The sequence below is a fragment of the Prionailurus viverrinus genome, chromosome D2 (assembly GCF_022837055.1).
Source record: "Prionailurus viverrinus isolate Anna chromosome D2, UM_Priviv_1.0, whole genome shotgun sequence".
Taxonomy (NCBI): domain Eukaryota; kingdom Metazoa; phylum Chordata; class Mammalia; order Carnivora; family Felidae; genus Prionailurus; species Prionailurus viverrinus.
Window position 1 is genome coordinate 7,288,974 of NC_062571.1, and position 23,378 is coordinate 7,312,351.

At 37.6% G+C, this 23,378-nt stretch overlaps 1 protein-coding gene across 4 annotated transcripts in view; it reads left to right on the forward strand.

Annotated features, from left to right (window-relative positions):
- PTEN (phosphatase and tensin homolog) overlaps positions 1-23,378 on the forward strand; it is a 93,531-nt gene that overhangs the window by 23,689 nt on the left and 46,464 nt on the right. For 2 of the 4 annotated variants that reach the window (XR_007145314.1, XR_007145313.1), the window contains exon 2: positions 2,828-2,912. Coding sequence is in view for 2 of the 4 variants with exons in the window: in XM_047825162.1 (XP_047681118.1) it covers positions 2,851-2,912 (62 nt within the window). In the remaining 2 variants the exon portion in view is untranslated. Of the gene's footprint in view, positions 1-2,802; positions 2,913-23,378 lie in introns of all 4 variants that reach the window. The other 2 variants (XM_047825162.1, XM_047825163.1) reach the window with 1 other exon arrangement.

Consider the following 23,378-nt stretch of genomic DNA (forward strand, 5'->3'; position numbering starts at 1 on the left):
TTTTCTTTTTTTCTTTTGAACATCTTTATAGGCTCAAGGTTTTTTTTTTTTTTTCAACGTTTATTTTACTTTTGGGACAGAGAGAGACAGAGCATGAACGGGGGAGGGGCAGAGAGAGAGGGAGACACAGAATCGGAAACAGGCTCCAGGCTCTGAGCCATCAGCCCAGAGCCTGATGCGGGGCTCAAACTCCCGGACCGCGAGATCATGACCTGGCTGAAGTCGGACGCTTAACCGACTGCGCCACCCAGGCGCCCCTATAGGCTCAAGGTATTAATTTTATTTAGGGTGTTTTAATTTACTAGCGTTTAAATTTTTTCTTTGATGCTCAGATTGTTACAGTTTTAGTTGTTGGGATGTCCTTCATGTTAGCTTCTATGTCTGCTATAGACCATTAGTCTCTGTAACACCTTCCATGTTCTCTGGCACAGAAAGGAATCCCAGGCTCACCTTGAACCTTCTTGTCCCACCCCTGGCATCAGCTGTTGTTCCAAGGAGTTTAGTACCTTTTAATGTATTATGATATTAGAGATGAAATCTGGGTTTTAGGATTGTTTACTTTTGCTAAGGTAACATGCTTTTAGGCCACTTCAGTGAAAAGACCTAGAGAACATAGATTTTAACGTGAGTTTGTATTTAATTAATGTTTTTACTTTGATTTTTGATTTTTTTATTTAAAAAAAATTTTTAATGTTTATTTTATTTTATTGAACGTTTATTTATTTTTGGGACAGGGAGAGACAGAGCATGAACGGGGGAGGGGCAGAGAGAGAGGGAGACACAGAATCGGAAACAGGCTCCAGGCTCTGAGCCATCAGCCCAGAGCCCGACGCGGGGCTCGAACTCCGGGACCGCGAGATCGTGACCTGGCTGAAGTCGGACGCTTAACCGACTGCGCCACCCAGGCGCCCCTAATGTTTATTTTTGAGAGCAAACAGAGAGAGAGAGAGAGAGAGAGAGAGAGAGAATGTGGGGGAGGGGCAGAGAGAGAGAGAGAGAGAGAGCGAGCAAGGGAAACAAGGCGCTCGAACTCAGGAACCATGAAATCATGACCTGAGCTGAAGTCCAGAGTCAGACACTTAGCTGACTGAGCCACCCAGGTACCCCGTTGATTTCTTGATTTTATAATGGTATCTCTTTTATGTCTGTAATCATGAATCTGAAAATCATTAGCAAAATTTTATTTTTTTCCCTACAATATAAAGAAAAAAAGCTTGAGGATATCCATACTGGTATTAGTAAAAACGAACTCTCAGAAGAAGTTTAAAAATTTTTTTCTAGTTGTTTTTTGTTCTTATAGTGTGCTTCCTAACAAGAAGTACAGTAAAATTGTTGCACTGTCCAGATGAAATCATTTCTCCTGGTCATCAATTTGATCTTTCGTCAGGTTTGTTGTTGCTGTTTTTAGTGTATGCTTCTCCCCTTTCCCTTCCCCCTCGCTTCTCTATGAAGCAAACATTTGTATTAGTTTCTCGGTTATGTGTGTGTGTGTGTGTGTGTGTGTGTGTGTGTGTGGTGTGCACATGTGCATTGGAAAGTTCAAATTCAAGCAAATACATGTGTAAATGTTATTTCATCCAAACAGTAAATATTTTTTCATATAAAAGGTAGTATACTGTATATGTTGTGCTTCTTTTTTCTTAAAATATTTGTTAGGTCTGTTCAATCAGTGTGTGGCAAAACTATGGATAAAACCTTTTAAAAATTCTGATACTAAAATAAAAGCTTTTAGTAATTCGATAATTATTTTTGGATTGAAAATAATACTGAGATCAACTCAATAATGTGAATGTGGCGGAAAGTGAAGGAAAAAAGATCTAGAAAAGGGCACTGGCTTTGATGAATTTTGAATTGTATTTGAAAAATGAATGGGTCCAGAAGTAGACAGAACACTTTAGGGATGGTTTTGAAGAGAGGCTTGAGGCAGATGAGCTTGGCTGTTTTGGAAGGTCCATGTCAGAAAATTATGAGATTAAAGAGATGGATAGTGGATCTCAAGAAGAAATTAGTGCTGGTATGATCCAAAATACGTAGAAATGTAGAGAGAGAGAGAGAGAGAGTGTGTGTGTGTGTGTGTGTTTTAATGCTTCTGGAGTGCAGAAGTTTTTATGCCAAATATAGTGTGTGACATAAGTGAATAGAATGGCATGCTAAATGTTGATTACCTTGATGGAAAGGGAGAATAAGTTTGTACCTTAGTTCGGTATTACCAAGTCGCAAATACCAAGGACTGGAAGAGAGCACTGTGGTTGTTTCAGCCTAATCATGTGGAATAGGAAATTGAAGCCTGCAAATGTTTAAGTCACATGTCAAAATTATACAACTGGTTAGATGAACAGCCAGGTCTTAAATCTGGCTTCCTAATTCTTAATTGTAGCTCCCTTTCTCTATGCCATGGTGCCTTTTATATCCATGAAAAAATTAGAAGTTGTGTAGCTGTTTTTGTTTTTATTTTGATACTTGGTTTTTGTCCCAAGATAACTTGAGTTCTGTGATTTATAAAGTCTGAGGTTTTTGTTTTTCACGTACATATGCCTAAATACCGTAAATGTGGAAGTTAAGTTTTTTCCTTGAGGGCATTTTTAATGTAGTAGGTAGAGGGATTTGAAAATTATTTTGCCATATAATTATTTTGATATAATTCTTTCGGAATTAATGTATTCACTTGTGTTTCTTAATTATGCATGATGGTTTATAAATAAATAAATTTGACAGTCTTTTGCTAACATAGGTATAGTAATTTTTATAATCAGCTAATGCTTTAAAACATTTACACGTAGTTTGCATTTTTGCATATTTCAGATATTTCCTTAACCTAAGTACTCAGATATTTATCCAAACATTATTGCTATGGGGTTTCCTGCAGAAAGACTTGAAGGCGTATACAGGAACAATATTGATGATGTAGTAAGGTAAGAACTCTTAATTTTCTGTTTCAACTATTGATGTATTCATGCTGTATTTTCATTTAGAGAAGATTTCTAAATCATAGAAAACGATGTCCTTGTGAGGTAAACTTTATTTTTATTATGCTGGTGCTCTGTACTGCTTTTTTGTTTGTTTATTTAGTGGACTTCAGTGGGCTACATCTCCGTTAATAAGAACTGACCTTTGACATGATCAGGTGTATGTGATATAATTTCGTGGACTCCATACAATACTTCTTAACCAAGTTAACATCTGGATTCCATTACACTATGGTTTTGTCTTTTATTTCACAGTAGGGGATTAGGTTTAACATCAAGCGGATTCATTCACTTAAATTTATTCATCCTAAGTTGGAGATAACTGATACCATGTATTTTTTACATACAACAGTTTATAGTAGGGCATAAATGTACCAAGCGTTTGAATAAGTGTTTGGTAGAGGGTCTGGACAGGAGTTGGTGGGCAAACCAAAGTCTGACTTTGTCTCTTTTATAAACGTGAATAATTTTCTAAGTGTAATTATCATTCAGTTTCGAACAATGTTTCTCAAGGCCCATTTAAATGATTTTAATACATTTATAACCTAAGAGTACATCATGTGTTTCATGAGAGAAGAAATTTGTGTCTGCTGTGTAGTCTCAATATATTTTCTCATTCCAAATAAAAAATATATATGTATGAAAAACTAACTGTAAATGTCCGTAGAAACTTAAATGGTTTTTAAAGTTTAAAATTTTGGATTATTCCCTTTATGCTCTTTCAGAAATCTCTTTCTTGGAGCCTTTGAATTTAAATATTTGCTGGGAATTAAATGTTACAGTGAGTGGGAGAGCACTTTGTAAAGCATTATGCAGATGTAGAGTCCTTTTGTATTAGTTGTTTAAGCACATGAGCCGACCTGTGTCCTTATATGAGTGAGCCACAAGTTGTTTTTCTAAGTGGTAAGTTTTTACCAATTTGCTTTGAACCAACGTATATTTAAATTTTGCCATATTGAGTTGTGTCCAGTTGGACTTTTGTAGTGTTTCTGTTCTGTGCAGAATTAGTAAATGTCAGTGCCTACAAAAACTACAGAAAAACCCCAGACTACTTCTTTGTAGTTTGTATTACAGTTATAGCTACATGAGACTGTTAGAAGTGCTGTTTAAGAACTTGAAAATAGGGAAATAAATTTGTTTTCTCCTAGTTAGGTGGGACACAGTTGGAAGGATGCTTACCATCACAGATCCATGAGAGCAACACTGTGATACGGTTTAGTCAGTGACAGTACACATGCACAGAAAATGTGGGTGGTAGAGAAAAGAATGAGGGACGTAAATTTTGAATCAGGAGAGGAGGATCTGGAAAAGGAGTCGTGCAGTCACCAGACTTGTGTTCTCTGCGGTGGTGCAGGAGTGTTCATCAGGCCTCCTTATGACCTAGGCAAGATATCCTCCAGGGTGACTATCTTATATTACTGCTTTGTCATTCTGTGTCCAACCAAGTACTGATTCAATCAGATCAGGTTAGTACTCACCTGGAAAAGGAGTATGAATAGTCTGGGTAGAGGACAAGTTTTCTGATCACTGTAAGGGTATCATCCTCGTTTAGCTAAATTAACCTGGCATGTTAGTTTTGGTTGGTTCTCTTTGTTCTCTTCTGACTGAATTAGTTTCTTCTGACTTGTTAGTCACGAGGCTGATTTTTCATCTTTCAGGTTACTGATAAAGTTCAGTTTTTGGATCTGTACACTTCATTTTCAGACCTTAGATTGTAATAATTTCACCAAGAAAATATTTTGCTGGGAAGCATTTTGATATGTCATCTTCTGACTTCATAGCCCTCGCCTGAATTAATGACACTGAATTAAGATTCCCAAATTTGGGGCTCCTGGGTTGCTCAGTCAGTCAAGCGTCTGACTTTGGCTCAGATTATGATCTCACTGTCCGTGAGTTCGAGCCCCGTATCGGGCTCTGTGCTGACAGCTCAGAGCCTGGAGTCTGCTTCAGATTGTGTGTCTCCCTCTCTCTCTGCTCCTCTCCTGCTCATGCTCGCTCGTGCATGCTCTCTCTCTCTCTCAAAAATAAAATAAAACGTTAAAAAGTTATTAAAAAAAAAAGGATTCCCAAATTTAATTTGTAATCTGTAACCAAGATTGAAGTTTATTCTGCCTGCTTTAATGTATCTAGCTTATTGTGTCCAGTTCTTGGCTTTTTCAAATGTTATTCCTTAAAAAGGTTTTATGTACATGGTTTTTTATTTAGCCAGTAGTTGCTTTAGCCAACTGATCCTGTCACCTTTATGGTAATGGCAGTGGTAATAGCACGTAAATGATGAGGAATTACCTGTGGAATATAATAGCTATGCTGTGCCTGGTTTGTCTTGCCCTCCCACATGTTGTGATTGGGGGATAAATGGCTAGTGAGGCTTTGCTGGCTTCCGTTGCTCACTCCACTCCCCTTCTGCGAGAGAGAGGATGAACAGTGACCAGGAAGATAGTTGTGGTTTTTCCTGTGAAATAAAATAAAAATAAGTAACTTCCAAGTAATTGGCCTGTTAGGATTAACTTCTCCAAGGGGGAATGGCTGTCTCTAGTACCTAAATGATTGATTTTCTTGTTTGGTTCCCACGGTATTGGACACAGTAGTAATAATCAGTAGTGATTCCTTTTTGGCTCAAAGATGATAATGTCTCAGTGAAAAATGTGTCTTTATTCTTGTAAATTTTCTCTCAACAAACATTTCCAGTTGGATTTCCTTTGCCCTCTCATTCCATGTGTTTTCTATGATTTCTCCCCAAAGGAGAAACACTATGCCAGGTTCATACTTTGTTGGTGTTGAACATCTTTGCTTTGAGTAAAAGAAACTCACATTGCAAATGCCTTTACTTAAATTATGCAGTATTTAACTGTTGGGGATATGGTTTGTTAATGGCAACGTGGAATTTTATATTTGAGGTACTCAAGTGACAAATATTTAACTTCTTTTGAGGTTACCTCCTGGGATCAGGAATTGATGCAAAAAAATAAAAAGTTGGGGAGAAGTGAACAAAGCTGAAATTTGTAACTATCTTAACTGCAAATGTTTTGTTTAATAAGCGATCAGAATTGACAGGGTAGGACAACGACATCTCAAAAAGAAAGTTGAAGAGCTGAACTCTTCCCAGATTGTTTTCTCTTCTTTTCTTCTTATTAACCACCTTCTCTCCTCCTCCTTTATTGCCCCTAAGATCTTGCTCTGAACTGCTGGTAATTTGAAACAATGTTTTATTCAGATAATTGATTATTGTGTGGTAATCTCATCCCTGGGGCTAATATTGAAGTTACCCTAATTTATATGTTATCTGGTATAAATCTGAGCAGTCTTTAACAAAGTGATGAATTATATGTTTAACAGACATAGCTTAAGAACTGTTCTGTACTTAATAAATCAGACAAATGTAGGTTTAATAGAGTCGTGAACTGGCTTTCTTACTGCAGAACCTTTAATATACTACTATGCCTTGTAACTCTCCCAAGAGTGAAATTTGAATATGCTGCTTTTCTTTTCCTGTTTTTTCTTTCTCTTCCCTTCCCTTCCTTCCCCCTTCTCTCTTTCTTTTCTTTTAATATGTTAAATAATGTCTTCTAAACAGTGTTCCTTGGAGCATAATTTGGGAAGTGTTGAAAATGAAAAAAGATGCATAGAACAATATTTCCCCTTAGTCTGAAATCAGTAGGAAGTAATTTGCTTCCCGTTTTATTGGAACGATGTTAGATGTGGGTGGGTTCCCATATTTATTGTAAGGAAATGCTTTGAGCTTAGTCTTCTGATATATAGTGATTTTCTTTTTTTTTTTTTTAAAAAAAGACTTTATTCATTGTGTTCTATACTCTCAGCCTTTTTATCCATATATATATATGCGGCTGTATTACAGATTCAGGTGCAGCTTCCAGCTTTCCTCTTTTATACATTTTCTCCCTGAAGAAACGTCACATATTCTTATAATTATATGTTGATCTCTCAATCAACCTTAATTATGTGTTGATATTCCATTGAAAAGGAAGTGTTTGTCATCCCAACATTATCATTATTGGTTATTCAGTTAAAAAATTAAAAAGAGATTATATAGAGGAAAGCTTCGAAATAATTTAGAGAATATCAATTCCATTCTCCCTTTTCAACAACTTTTGACTTCTTCCTTGTATTGCCTTTCTTTTCCCTGCTTCCTTTTTTTTTCTTTATTGAGGTGAAAATTACATAACATAAAATTAATCATTTTAAAGTGTACACTTCAGTGACATTTGGTACTTTCACAATGTTATGTAACCACCACCTCTTTGAAGTTCCAAAACATTTTTATCACCCCAAAAGAAAAAGCTCTACCCATTGGCTGCCTCCCACTTCTTTTGTTGGTCTTATTTTCTTAAAATGGCAGTCTTGACAGATTTGACAGTGTTTATAGTATCTGCACCAATTCAGTTTTTGATATTTTAATAATAGGTAACATGTATTTTACATTTATTTACATACGTATGTTGCTTTTGTACAGTTTACATGTGTCATATTTTATTTTATTTTATTTTATTTTATTTTATTTTATTTTATTTTATTTTATTTTATTTTACTTATTTATTTTGAAGGAGAGAGAGGGCAGGGGAGGTGCAGAGAGAGAGAGAGAGAGAGAGAGAGAGAGAGAGAATCCCAAGCAGGTTCTGCGTTGTCAGCACAGAGCCTCATGCGGGGCTTGATCTCACAAACCAAAATCAAGCTGAAATCAAGAGTCAGCGCTTAACCAACTGAGTCACCCAGGTGACACGTGTCATCTTATTAAAAAACTACAGTTTTTAATAAGTCCCCATTTCATATATGGTGTTAAAGAAGTTAGCTTCCCCAAGTACCAGAGCTGGTTAAGTAGTGAGGCTAAGGGTTGAGTCCAGTCTGTCAGATTCCAAAGCTGATAGCATATGATCCTGTATGTCAGAGAACAAAATGTTTTATCCTATACATGTGTACACCAGAGGTTATATACCATGTATAGGTAAACACCAGAAAATTTATTTAGGATTTGAGTTTCCAGATTGAAAAAAGCTATATCCTGCCAAGCCCAATGAATGAAAACAGGCCTATACCAGGCAATTATTATGAAATTTCTTTTTTTTTAATGTTTATTTATTTATTTTGAGAGAGCATGTGCCTGGGGGGAGGGGCAGAGAGAAGGAGAGACAGAGAATCTCAAGCAGGCTCTTTCCCATAAGCACAGAGCCTGACACAGGGCTCCCTCTCAACGACCCTGGGGATCATGACCCGAGCCAAAATCAAGTGTCGGACGCTCAACTGGCTGAGCCACGTAGGCACCCCTGAAATTTCTTTAATGATGCCAGAAATAATGAGAATGTCTCAAAAGCTTTCAGGGTCATGTAGGAGGGATTAGGAATATACATGACGTCCAGCTTCTCAGCAGGAAGAATTAATGATGGAAGATGGAGGTACAGTGTGTCACGTTTGCGTTCAGCATAGAGTTCTGTATCCAGCCAAGCCACCAGCCAAAGTGCAAGAGGAAGAAAGAAAGCCATTCGAGAACAACAGCAAAAACTTGTATCCATGCAACATTTCTTAGAAAATTATTAGACGGTGTGTTCTAACAAAACAAGAGAATAAGCCGTGAAAGAAGAGAAAGGGGCTTTGGTAAATTGAGGCTCCAACTCCGAAGCAGCAGAGGAAAGCCCAGGGATGACACCTGTGCCACCGGCTGAAGAGCAGCTAGTTCTGGGTGAGCAGTATGAAAGAGGGCATCAAAGAAGAAAATAAGAAGTAGAACTGATAAATGGATACTGAAATGTTTTGGGAAAACGTGATAGATTCTTAGAAATATAGTGAATTAGGTTAGGAAGCAAATGTTAACATCTGCCGATTGGCTTCTTAACCACAAATTGTCATATTGCCATTGAAGGTAGGGATTCAGAGAAGTGAAATGTGGAGGTGCTTCTGGTTTTGTAAGCTTCATCTACCATGGCAGAAGATGGGCAGGTAATTGATAAGCCTGTAAGAAGCAGTGGTATGTATATTATAGAGAAATGCCGAATTAAATACCAGGAAAAAGGATATGATAGTTGAGGATGGTTACTTTTGGAGAAGACCCAGGAACAGATGGATGAATAGAGCTGGAGATGAATTTTTTTTTATTGTAAAATTTTATATACACACATATATATATCTATAAAATACATACAATGCAATTTACCATTTTGACCATTTCTAAGTATACTAGTGGCATTAGGAACATTCACATCGGGCAACCATCACCAGTATCCATCTCAGACTTTTTTTTATCACCACACTGAAACCTTGTACCCATTAATTAGGAACTCCCCAGTGCCCCTACTCTCAGCCTGGCAACCACTGTTCTACTTTCTGTCTTTGGTATTTATTCTGGGTACCTTATGTTAAGTGGAGTCAGGCAATATTTGTCTTTTTGTGACTGACTTAGTGTGACATAGCATGTGACTTCACTTAGCATAACATCTTCAAGGTTCATTCCTGTTCTGGCCTGTGTCAGGATTCTCTTCCATTATATGTATATACCACATTCTGTTTATCTGTTCATCCACTGATGGACTTTTGGGTTGCTTCTGCCTTTTGACTATTGTAAATAATGCTGGTGTGAACATAGGTGTACCAGTATCTGTTCAAGTCCCTGCTTTCAGTTCGTTTGGTTGTACACCCAGAAATGGAATGGCTGGGCCAAATGGTAATTCTGTGTTTAATTTTTTGAGAAACTGCTGTATTGTTTTCTACAGTGGCTGTATCATTTTTCATTCCTACCAGCAAGTGTAAGTGTTCCAATTTCTCTACATCCTCAACATTTACTATTTTCTGGGCTTTAAAAAAAAATTTTTTTTTTTTAAGAGCCACCTTAATGGGTGTGAAGTAGTATCTCATTGTGGATTTTTTTTCTTCCCTATCTTTATCTTTTGTTTATTTTTTAATTTTTTTTAAATGTTTAGTTATTTTTAAGAGAGAGAGAGACAGAGTGTGAGTGGAGGAGGGGCAGAGAAAGGGAGACACAGAATCCGAAGCAGGTTCCAGGCTCCGAGCTGTCAGCACAGAGCCCGATGCGGGGCGCTAATCTACCAAATGTGAGATCATGACCTGAGCTGAAGTCAGACACTCAACCGACGAGCCACCCAGGTGCCCCCCCCCCCCCCCCCCCCCCGTCGTTATTTTAAACCACTGTAACTTGGAGAAATCACACATCTCAGCTACGGAAGCAGAGACCTGAGAAACTTCCCTTCCCCTTGGTAACTGACCTCTCCTGCAAACCCCTTCTTTCAAAGTCAGAGGGAGGGGATGAAACATAAAAGAACCCTTATTTTAGCTAGAATCTTACCAAGATTTTCCCATTCTTCTTAGTTTTGGGGTATGACAGCTGGTAATTTCTTCATTTGCTAGGAACCAGAGCTCTGGGAAATCTTGTTAACCAGGAGGCCTGGTGTTTTAAAAAATGAAGAAATGCTAAAAGGATCTTAGAAACAGAGGTACTTAAAATGTGCACATTGAATGCATCAATACTTTCAGCATGCATGCGTACAATGGCTATATAATTATCTTGAGACAACTTCCAAAGTCTAAATTTGAGGCTTATGATCTCCCTTCTTGGAAGGCCTATTTAAGCATCTAGTAGATTGAGTATTACATTTTTGCCACCTAATGGGAGGCCTTCCATCTCCTCCTCCCTCTGTTCCTCTTTTAAATTTGAGTCTAGGGGCGTCTCGGTGACTCAGTCGGTTGAGTGTCCGACCTCACCTCAGGTCATGATCTCGCAGTTGACGAGTTCCAGCCCCGCATCAGGCTCTGTGCTGATGGCTCAGAGCCTGGAGCCTGCTTCCGATTCTGTGTCCCCCTCTCTCTCTGCCTCTTCCCCTCTCATGCTCTGTCTCTCTCTGTCTCAAAAATAAAGATAAACATTAAAAATTTTTTTCTTTTTCAATTTGAGCCTAGACAAGTATAGCACAGGTTCCAGAAAATGTCCAGTGGTTTTTGATCTTTGGGGCATGCAATTTTGTGTATATTTGCTAAGTGATATATTTTTTTAAAGGAGGCATATAGTTAACATACGTGTTATATTAGTTTCAGGTGTACAACATGGAGACTGGACAATTCTGTGCCTTATGTGATGCTCACCACAAGTGGAACTACTGTCTGTCACCACACGGCACTGTTACACTGCCATTGACTCTGTTCCCCACGCTGTACCTTTTCACCCCTGGCTCATTCCATAACTGGAAGCCCATATCTCCCACTTGCCTTCACCCGTTTTGTCCGTACCCCTACCCGCTTCCCTCTAGCAACTATCAGTTTGTTCTCTGTATTTACAGGTCTGTTTCCGCTTTTTGTTTGTGTATTCATTTGTTTTGTTTTCCAGATTCTATGTATATGAGTGAAATCATATGGTGTTTGTCTTTCTCCGACTGACGTCTGTAACTTAACATAATACCGTCTAGGTCCATCCATGTTGTCACATATGGCAAGATCTACTTTTTTTAATGGCTGAGTAATATTCCATTATGTTTGTGTGTATGATGTCTTTATTCATTTCTCAGTGGACACTTGGATATTATAAATAATGCTGCAGTAAACATAGGGGTGCATGTGTCATTTTGAATTAATGTTTTAGTTTTCTTGGGCTAGGTATCCAGGAGTGGAATTACTGGATCATATGGTATTTCTATTTTTAACTTTTTAAAGATGTTTATTTTGAGAGAGAGACAGAGAGAGCGCGTACGTGTGCACAGGGGAGGGGCAGAGAGAGGGAGAGAGAGAATCCGAAGCAGGCTCCATGCTCAGTGCGGAGCCCAGTGTGGGGCTTGGTCAGATGCTTAACCGACTGAGCCACCTAGGTGTCCCCTCTTTTGAATTTTTTGAAGAACCTCCATACTGTTTTCCGCAGTGGCTGCACTGTGGAATTCATATTCCACATACTCCTATTCCTACCAACAATGCATAAGGGTTCCTTTTTCTCCACATCCTTGCTAGCCCTTGTTTCTTTTGGATTCTAGACATGTTGATGGTTGTAAGGTGATATCTTAGTGTGGTTTTGATTTGCATTGAACATCTTTTCATGTGCTTATTGACTGAATATCTTCTTTGGAGAAATGTCTAAGTTTTTTGCCTATTTGTAAATTGAATGCTTTATTATTATTATTTTTTTTATTTTTTTTAAATTGTTTTTTTCCATCGTTTATTTATTTTTGGGACAGAGAGAGACAGAGCATGAACGGGGGAGGGGCAGAGAGAGAGGGAGACACAGAATCGGAAACAGGCTCCAGGCTCTGAGCCATCAGCCCTGAGCCTGACGCGGGGCTCGAACTCACGGACCGCGAGATCGTGACCTGGCTGAAGTCGGACGCTTAACCGACTGCGCCACCCAGGCGCCCCAAATGCTTTATTTTTTTGTTGTTGAGTTCTAGTAGTTCTTTATGTATCCTGGGTATTAATCAGGTGATTTGCAAATATTTTCTCCCATTCTATGGGTTGCTTTTTTGCTTTGTTGATAGTGTCCTTTGATGCATAAAATGTTCAAAAGTTGATACAGTCCAATTTAGCTATCTTTTTGTTGACTGTGTCTTTGGTGACACATCCAAGAAATCATTGCTAAACTGGTATCCTAAAGCTTTTCTCTCATGTTTCCTTTTTAAGAGTTTAGAGTGTTAGGCCTTTTTTTAGGTCATTAATCCATTTTGAGTAATTTTTGTGTATGGTGTAAAATAAGGGTCCAACTTAATGCTTTTGCATGAGGATATCCACCTTTCCCAGCACCATTTGTTGAAAAGACTGTCCTTTTTCTACTGAATGGTCTTGGCACACTTGTCAAAAAATTATTTGACCATATATACAAGAATTTATTTCTGGTCTCTGTTCTAGTTCACTGGCATATGTCTGTTTTCGTGTCAGTACCACACTTTGTAGCTTTGTAGTAAATTTGAAGTCAGGAATTGTGAGTCCTACAATTTTGTTCTTCTATTTCAGGATTGTTTTGGCCTTGGAGGGTTCTTTGAGACTCTATATGAATTTGGGGATGGAATTTTCTACTTCTGCCCCCCCCCCCCAAAAAAAAAGTTTTTGGGATTTTGATAGGAATCACATTAATCTGTCGATTGTGTTGAAATCTTAACAATGTCAAGTCCTGATCTACGAATGTGGGATGTCTGTCCATTTATTTAGGTCTTTAATTTTTTTCAACAGTGTTTTATAGTTTTCTCTGTGTATCACCTTGATTAAGTTCATTTATAGATACTCTTTCAATGCTATTGTAAATGGAATTTTCCATTTTGGACTGTTCATTGTTAGTGTACAGAAATGCAACAGATATTTGAATTTGAATTTTGTATGCTGTTACTTTACTTAATTTGTTAATTCTAACAATTTTTTGTGGAATCTTTAAGGTTTCCTACATATAAGAACATGTCATCTACAAACAGGTAACTTCATTTCTTCCTTTCCAATACGGATGCCTTTTTGGATAGAAGTGGCAAAAGCAGACTTCCTGTCTGTCTTGTTTCTGACCTTAGAGGAAAATTTTTGTCTTTTACCATCGCATATCATACTAGTTGGGTGTGGATTTTTTTTAAGAGATTTTATTTTTTAGAGCCACTTTTCATTCATAGCTACATTCAGCAGAAGGTAGAGAAGATTCCCATATCCTGCCTGCCCTCACACATGTATAGTCTCCTTCACCAGTTTTTTTAAGTATATTTACTTTGAGAGAGAAAGAGAGACAGCCTGAGTGAAGGAGGGGCAGAGAGAGAGGGAGCACACGTGGAGCCTACTTGGGAATTCTCTCCCTCCCTCTCTGTCTGCCCCTCCCTTTCTCTCTCTCTCTCTCTCTCTCTCTCTCTCTCTCTCTCTCTCTCTCAACATTAAAAAAATTTTGTCCAGGGGCACCTGAGTGGCTCAGTTGGTTGAGCGTCTGACTTCAGCTCAGGTCATGATCTCATGGTTTGTGGGTTCGAGCCCCACATCGGGCTCTGTGCTGACAGCTCAGAGCCTGGAGTCTGCTTTGGATTCTGTGTCCCCCTCTCTCTATGCCCCTTCCCACTTGCGCTCTGTCTGTGTCTCTCTCTCAAAAATAAATAAACATTAAAAAAATTAAAAAAAAATTTTTTTTTTGTCCAAAACCACAGGATGCATACCAAGAGTGAACCCTAATGTAAATCATGGACTTTCTGTATGATAATGATGTGTCAGTATAGATAAACTAATTATAACAAATACAGTAAAACCTTGGGTTGTGAGTAACTTGTTCTGCGAGTGTTTCACAAGATGAGCAAACATTTCTAATAAAGTTTAACTGGATAAACGAGCGATGTCATGAAATACGAATAGTATGTGAAGCCAAATGTCACATGATCACAACTGAGCCAATGGTTATTCTGTCTCTCTCTCTCTCTCTCTCTATATATATATCTATATATCTATATATCTATATATCTATCTCTTTCTCTCTGGGATTGTAGGTGATGATTTCCCGTGCTCAGATGCTCAGTCTCAAGCCGTGGTGTTTGGCAGAAATCAGTGATTTTTCAGGACGTTGGAAGGTGCCCACAACTGGCACTGGTGTATTTTTGTCACTTCAAAGCACCTGTGGACGGTCCTTTGCTTTTCCCCACAAGAGTGAGCTTAGGAATGCTTTGCTTCATTCTAGGTCAGGCTGCCTGCAGATAGAGACCCTTTCCTCTGCTGCCTTATGCCAGTTACATGAAATACAGTCTATGACAAGAGTTTATTAATTCTGCACTGTGGTCAGCATCCACGTGAGCGTATACAATGGCCCCGTGCAGAAAAAGATTCCTTTGAGTCGACAGATAGCAGTGATTCCGTTGGTGATAGTGAAAGTTGTCCTACACAGTAACCCTCCTCTCTCCTGTCTCCCTCAACCCAGCCATGAAGGTTATCAAAGGGAAGTACAGGTTAATTTATTTTTCCTTATGCTTTGTATTTTCTTTGTTATTTTGTATTATATTACAATATTGTAATCATTTTTTATATGAATGTTTTTGGGTTGTGGAACAATCATCTGAGTTTCCTTTATTTCTTATGGGGAAATTTGCTTTGATATACAAGTACTTGGGATTAGAAGTGTGTTTGCGGAATGAGTTATGCTCGCAAACCAAGGTTTTACCATATACCACTCTGGTAGAGGGCATTAATAATGAAGGAGAGCCCAACATGGGGCTCAGTCCCATGAACCGTAAGATCATTACCTGAGATCATTACCTGAGATGAAATCAAGAGTCAGACTCTCAATTGACTGGGCTGCCCAAGCGCCCCTGGGTTTGGACACATTTTAATGACATGTGTCCATCATTATAGTAATATACAGAGTACTTTCATTGCTCTAAAAGTAGTCTGTATTCTGCCAATTCATCCCTCTCCATCCTCCCTGCCCCCTGGCCTCTGGCAGATGCTGATATTTTTACTGTCTTCATACTTTTGACTTTTCTAGAATGTCATATAGGTGAAATCATCCAGTATGTGCATATAGAAACTCTCCTACTATGCAATATGGCAGTATATGAAAAACCCACAACATGCAAAATGGTATGGCCACTTTGGAAGATGGTAGTTTCTTACAAAACTAAACATACTCCATAAAATCAAGCAAATGCATCCCTCTGAGTAGTTACTCAAAAGAGTTGAAAACTTGCATTCACACAGACATGGGTGTCATGTCTTAAATGCCTGACTCCCAAAAGAGGAAAAAGGGGGATAAAAGGAGGAAAAAAAAAAAAAAGGCCCCTGGATCTTTAAATCCCCTGGAAGCCTTTTCCATCAGTGGGGATTTCAGCCGGGGTGGCCTGCTTCTGTGTCTCCATAAGCAGACATTCTGTTATCATAAGCAGAAGTCAATGATAAGAACACAGATCTCTGATATTTGGAGGACAAGGTCCCATGAGCTGGTGCAGGCTGTGCTCCTGGGAGGTGAGGGGCACTGGGGGTGAATAGCTGCTGCCATGCTGAGTTGAAACGGGCTGAAATTAACTATGATTTACGGTCTAAGCCTTCATCTGGACGATGCAAGCTTTTGACTAGACTCCAGGGTTGCAAAATAGTTACATCAGTCCGATTATGCCAGTAGAGTATTTGTCTAGGTGGGGAGATGGGTTTCCTGGGGTTCCTATTCTGCCATCTTCCCTCAACTAGTTTTTTATTACATGTTTTTGTCTGTCTTTTGAAATACATGTTTATATATTATCTTGACAAAAATAGTTTTAAAATGCACTTTGGCAGCTTACTTAGGACTATTTCAGAGGAATTCTTTGAGGAAAGAAAAGACTTCTAAAAAAGACAAAGACTGTTTATTCTCACAGCTGTCTTTAGTGAATTCAGATTTTTATATATTGAAATTATTTGAAGTAAGGTATAGTTGTCTTAGAAAGATTTATATTCTAGATTTTCCACGTCTTGAGGATATTACCTCTTTGCTCTTGTCTAAGTTTTTAACCTACTTTCCAAGTATCTCCAGTTAAATTTTCCCATTTCCCTTTGGAAAGTGCTGTTTTCTTGCTTTTTTTCCGCTTTTCCATTGTATCAAATTTATAAGGCAATGAGCCAATTGTGGGCATGAAATCCTTGGGAGGAGAGAGGAGGAAGTGGGAGGGGCAGCCATGGTGAATGTTTTCCTAAGTAATATTCAAGTTCTTTGAGAGAACTTACCCTCCCCCCTTTTTAAAAATGCTGTGATATTTTCTTTTAAATAGATTGTTTATTCTCCTGCCAGTCTCCCTGTTGCTCAAATGCTAGATAAGAAATTGTAAAGTTCACATATTAAAGGGAGCACAAAAAGTATTTTACCAACCCTCAATCAAAAAAAAAAAAAAAAAAAAAAGGAAAATCCTGTAGATGAACAGGGTCAGGGTTCTTGGTTGCACAGGATGGAAAATAGCTCTAAATAACTTAATCAGAAAATAATTACTTGCAAAATGTTAGATAGCTCATAGCTCACGGCTCAGAGCCCTGAGCTGGGAAGATTGGCAGAAGCCAAGGGAAGTAAGGCATGTCACCAGCTTATGATAAGGGCAGTCTCTGCTTAGGACGCTGACTGCTATTGGACACTTGCTGTCCCAGTGCTGTCCCAGTGTCCCACACTGCTGCCTTGACTGGATATTGGTGACTGTGCTCATTACCCTTCCACTCTGCTGGAGATCTCTCTCCATGACCTGACTTCCTCTGCACCCTGCTTTTACCCCTGGGAGTCAGTGTCCAGAGCAGGAGGACCTAACTGGTCTCGGCCTTGCTCCCATGAGGAGAAAGATGGGGAAGGGGAGTTATTTGCTTCTCACCTTTTGAAATTGTCTCCAAACCGAAATGGGTTTGGGTGCAGAGCAGCCTCAAGAAGACTACTATCTCCTACCGATTTCTCCTACTTTACACCTCCTGTCTTCAGACTCTGTTTGCAACTAGAACTTGCAGTCATTCTTTAAAGAATTGTTTTCATCTCAGACCTACTTTTTACAAAAAAACCAGATGGGAACATACTGCATACTCTTCTGCATTTTGCTTTTTTTCATTGAACGTACTTAGGAATTTTCCATACTGGCACGGAGGTGAAACATCTTTTTATTGGTTGTCCTTTATTCCATTTTATGATCATTCCATCATAAATAGTCCCCTCTGATGGACATTTAGGTTATTTCTGGTTTATCACGATTGAAAACAGTACTCTAGGAAACATTTTCACACATGTATCTTGGTGTCCTTTTCCAAGTATTTAAGGTAAATTCCTAGCAGTGGAGTTGCTGCGACCAGTGGGTCCATGGATTAAACTTTCACCCTCAAAAACAGTATCATTTTATATCCCACCCACATGCATGAGAGTGTTTCCTCCCTCCCACAGCCTTGGCAGACTTTAAACTTATCAACTTTTTGCAGTTTGTTGTAATTTGATTTTTGATTGCATTTCTTTAATTGTGACATAAAGCCACTTTGTGTTTATTGGTCATACGTAATGTTTTCCTTTGATCTGTACATGAGTGCTGACTCCATCTTCAACTTTTTTAAAAAAAATTTTTCCTAAATGATTTTGGTGAACTCTTCAGAAAATAAGGAAGTTAGTTCTCTTTGTTCAGTTTTATGATGCCCTGCCTCTGCTTGTCTTGAATTTGATAACTGCAAGATTCAGATGAAGTTATTATAGAGCTTGATGGATTACTCTGTTTTGAATTATTGATTGCTGACTGCTTTACTAATATGCACGATCATGAAATATCGAAGATTTTTTTGTTGATAGTTGTTTGTTAAAGAATATTCTTTAAGAAATCACCTTGGTTAAACAGCAAATTGACAATGCTTTTAATCCAGAAGAATGTCATGTATCCACCACTGTTTGAGTTACTGAATCAGCTACATTCTCTTGGACAGAGATGGTAGAAATAAAAGGGAACTTAGTGGTTTTTAAACCTTTTTTTTTTTTTAAGGAGTTCTGCTTTTTCTCTGGTTCTAGTGTCATATAGCTGTCTAACCTGTGGCATGCTGCCTTACTTAATATTCTTTTGGATCCAAACATTTTCCTCACTCCAAGCCTTTTCTTTTGTCATTACCATTTTTATGTTCTTTTATATGTGCTATTTGTGTTCATCTATGATTATTCCCTTTTTTTTTTCCCCTGCTTGTTAAACCTTTTAAATCTGAATGTTATGGGTAAATTTCACTGCAGCTTTATTGATTGGTTTTCTGAGATAATTTCTGTTATTTTCTCATTTGTCTTTTTTAACCTAGTATCGTTTGTAATTGTTTATACAGAATTTTGGTTTTTAAAGTCTCTCTGTAGTCTTTCCTCTTAGATTTTGAGTTATGAATTCATAGCCTGTTATTTAAATGAAGCTTTTGAAATCCGTTTTACTGATCTGTATCATATCTAACTATGCCAGTATTTCCTTCCTTGTCTGACGTGAACTCTAAAATTATATGAACACTTTCTCCCTGTTTCCTGGCATTTCCACTCAAACTTGTTCCTCATTCTTGGTTGAAAATGTGTCCAGAGTTGTAGTTTTCTTCTTTATTAATCAAGCATGTCAGGAATTTGTTAGAAAACTACATATGGTTGAATACTTTTTCTGTAAGTATTTTGACAGTTGTAAAGTACTGTATCTTTCCTGTTTCAGTTTTATGCACTATTCCAAGAATGTACCCATTTCTACCTTACTAAGGCACGTGTATTGTGTTCCACTGGATTTTTTCATAGATACATGTATTTTAGACTTGTGCTATCCAGTATAGTAGCCATGAGGCACATGTAGCTATTTATGTTAAAAAAAATTTTTTTTTAATGTTTGTTTATTTTTGAGAGAGAGCGGGGGAGGGGTAGAGAGACGGGAGACAGAGGATCTGAAGCAGGCTTTGTGCTAAGAGCAGAGCTTGAACTCATGAACTGTGAGATCATGATCTGAGCTGAAGTCAGACGCTTAACTGACTGAGCCACCCAGACGCCCTATTTGTTTAAATTTCAATTAATTAAAATAAACATTGATTTTCATTTGCACTAGTCGCCTTTCACGTGCTCAATAGCTACATGTGGTTAGTGGCTACCATGTTGGACGACATAGATACAGAACATTTTCATCATTGTGGAAAGTTCTATTGTACAGTGCCATTCTAGACAGCGCCGTTTTGCTTTTCATTCTAAAAAGGTCTCGTTCCTGGAGATGATATAGTTATTCCTTCTATGGCTATCTCTGGTATTAAGCAAAATAAATTTGAGATATTTTGAGGTGGGTTGCATTTTACATATTCATAGTTATAATCAGATTACTTTTAAAAATCAACTTTATTGAAGTATAATTTATGTGCAATGAAATGTAGTCACTTTTAAGTTTACAGTTCAGTGAGTTTTGACATGTATACACATCCACGTAAACAGCACCATAGCCAAGATTTAGAACATGCCCTTCTGCCATCAGGTCCCCAAACCTGGTTCTAGGCAGTTTCTAAATCTTAATTGTAGTTAAGTTTTGCCTGTATTGATATTTTATATAAATGCAGTTACATAGTATGTACTTTTTTTTGTATCTGGCTTTTTTCTCTAAGCATAATTATCTCAGTTGCTGCTTGCATCAGTAATTTGTTTCTTTTTATTGCTGAGTAGTATTCCATTGTATGGATAGGACAGGATTACTTACCCATTCACCTTCGATGGACATTTGGGTTGTTTTAAATTTGGGTCTATTATGAGCAAAGCTGCTATGAGCATCCATGTCTAAGACTTTTGTGGACATTTATTTTCATTTCTTTTGATAAAATATCCATGAGTAGAATTGCTGGGTCATATAATATAGGTTAATAAGTTAGTAAAAGAAAAAAAATAGTTGTGAGGTTAATGTAGCAGAATAGAAATCGTAGGAAAACTGACACATACATTGTTAGAGAAAGATGCCAAGATAATTCAATGGGGAGTGGATACTCCTATTAACCAACGCTTTGGAACAACTGAATGTTGGTATAAAAAATAAAATGAACCTTGACTATTTGTCATATACACAAAAATCTCATACTACATACAAATGGATTGTAGATAGAAACATAAAAGTAAAATGTAAAGCTATAAAATAGGTAAAAACAGAGAAAAAAATCTTTGTGACCTTTGGTTTAGTCAAAGATTTCTTAGTGCACAGGAAGTTAAGCATGAAAAAAAATTCACAAATTGGACTTTATCAACATAAAAAATTTCTGTTCTTTGAGAGGCACCATTAACAAAAAAGAATGAGTCTGGGAGAAATACTCGCAGTGCATATACCTGACAAAGGACTTGAATTCAATACAATATAAAGATGCTTTTACAAATTTGTAAGAGGACAACTGCATAAAGAAAAGGGCATAAGGTTTGAACATAAACTTTACACAGAAGATATGTAAATCATAAGTAAGTATATTAAAATATATTCAAAATCAGTCATTAGGGAAATGAGAATTAAAAGATAGTGAGGTGTGGTTTCATATTTACTGGGATGGCTAAAACTTAAAGGGCTAATTGGTTGGCAAGGATATAGATCAACTGAAACTCTCAACCATGTTGGTAAAAGTGCAGAGTGATAACAACTTCTTTGAAGAAATATGTGGCAGGTTTTTTTTTTCTTTTTTTTTTTTTTTTAAGTTTAAATTTTAGTTAATATACAGTGCAATATTGATTTCAGGAGTAGAATTCAGTGATTCATCACTTACATACAACACGCGGTGCTCATCACAAGTATCCTCCTTAGTACCCATCACTCATCTAGTCCATCTCCCACCTCCCTACCTCCATCAACCCTCAGTTTGTTCTCTGTAGTTAAGAGTCTGTTATAGTTTGCCTTTCTTCTCCACCCCGTCCCCCATATGTTCATCTGTTTTGTTTTTTAAACTCCACATAGGAGTGAAATCATGATACTTGCCTTTCTCTGGTTGACTTATTTTGCTTAGCATAATTCATTCTTGCTCCATCCGCGTTGTTGCAAATGGCAAATTTTCATTCTTTTGGTAGAGTAATAGTCTTCTCTCCCTATCTGTCTCTCTGACATCTTTTTTTTTTTTTTCCATTCATCAGTTGATGGACATTTGGGCTCTCTCCGTAGTTGGGCTATTTCATTCTGCTATAAACATTGGGGTGCATGCTTCCCTTCAAATCTGTATTTTTGTATCCTTTGGGTAAATACCTAATAGTGCAATTGCTGGATTGTAAGGTAGTTCTATTTTTAGTTTTTCCAGGAATTGCCACACTGTTCTCCAGAGTGGCTGCACCAGTTTGCATTCCCACCAAGCAGTGCAAAAGTGTTCCCCTTTCTCCACAGCCTCACCAACACCTGTTGATTCTTGTGTTGTTAATTTTAGCCATTCTGACAGGTGTGAGGTGGTATCTCATTGTGGTTTTGATTTGTATTTACCTGATGATGAGTGATGTTGAGCATTTTTTCATGTGTCAATTGAAACATTGTTCAACATTTTTCATGTGTCAATTGAAACATCTGGATGACTTCTTTGGAGAAATGTCTATTCATGTCTTTTGCCCATTTCTTCACTGGATTATTCGTTTTTTGGGGTGTTAAGTTTGTTAAGTTCGTTATAGATTTTGGATACTAACTATATATATTATTTTTAATAGCCTTCTGAATTTTCTCAATGGGTTGTAGTTCACTTCCCCTACTGTTTCTTTTCCCTCTAGTTTTATTTTCTTTAGTACTGGGGATTATTGTTTTTGAGCATAGACCTTGACGTAAGCTCTTAGTTTTGCTTCTCTGTTTAACTTGAGGTAATTAATATAGGAAAAGGCAGTACTGTCCAGGCAAGTGTTAAGAGTGGATTTTCAACAAGATACTTTACTTGTATTGGATGTATAATTGATTTTAGGTTTGACAACATGAAGGTAAGTCGGAGAAAATAGTTAAGGACTAGAATGTTTGGAGCGCGCCTGTGTTAATGGGATTAAGGCAGAGATGATTTATATGTTGAAAAGGAAAAACAACAACTCAGTTTTTGTTTTCGTAGTAGCAGTGGCAGCTGTAGATGAGTAGAGTTCTAAGAGCAAGTTTTAATTTAACATGAATACAGCAGAAGTAAATATGATGCCAAATAGCTACAGAAAAATATAGCAGATAAGTAATTATTTTGCTGTTTTTAGATATGCACTTTTCTGTTTTTTAAATCTGTTTTTGGATTAGTAGGGACTGTCCAGTGTTCTTAGGCTCTTTTCTGAATGGGATACCTTAAAAGAGGGTTTGCTTCTGGGTTTCTCTCCAAGTGCTAGGAGCATTTGGTATGATTGTGGTCGTCTGTACTACAGTGTATCTGTAGTAGAGCTTGTCACATAGGAGGTACTCAATAAATATTTCTAAGATGAATTTTTATCAGTTCCCCAAGCATTTGAAAATGAAATGATGCTCTAATAATATAAAATTTAGTATCAATATGTATTGGCACCAAGCAGAGATATACCAATTCATCTTTAAGAAACAGATTGACTCTCAGGTTTTACAATAAGACTTGAATTTAATTCTCTAGAATATAGTCTACATAAAGCCCATCAGTGGGTTGGTTAGCTGTTGAAACATGGAAAAAACATGGCTAAGGGAAAGGAAACTTTAGCCAATGAACTTCAGATATTTTGGGCAAGACCATTCCTGTTGTGGAGATGGAAACATCAGAATGTCTTTGTTAGAAATTGATTTAACTAGCTTCTTTTGTTTGATTCCATGTTTATTCAGCAGCACTATAATTTCACTTGTCAGTGGGTCTGCTTATGGCAAGATCTTGAACTGGCCATAAAGATGTGAATAATTTTGTTCCTGTGGCAGTTGGATTTTTCAAGGAAATTAATATATTGCCATTATGGTCATTATGATATTTATATATCAGTCGTATGATATGAGTTTGAATTTGTCCCTGAAAAAAACAAAAGCACCACTCAATATACTGACAGGATCAGGGCTTACCCAGAAAGGTAGAAGATCAGACCCTGGACCATCA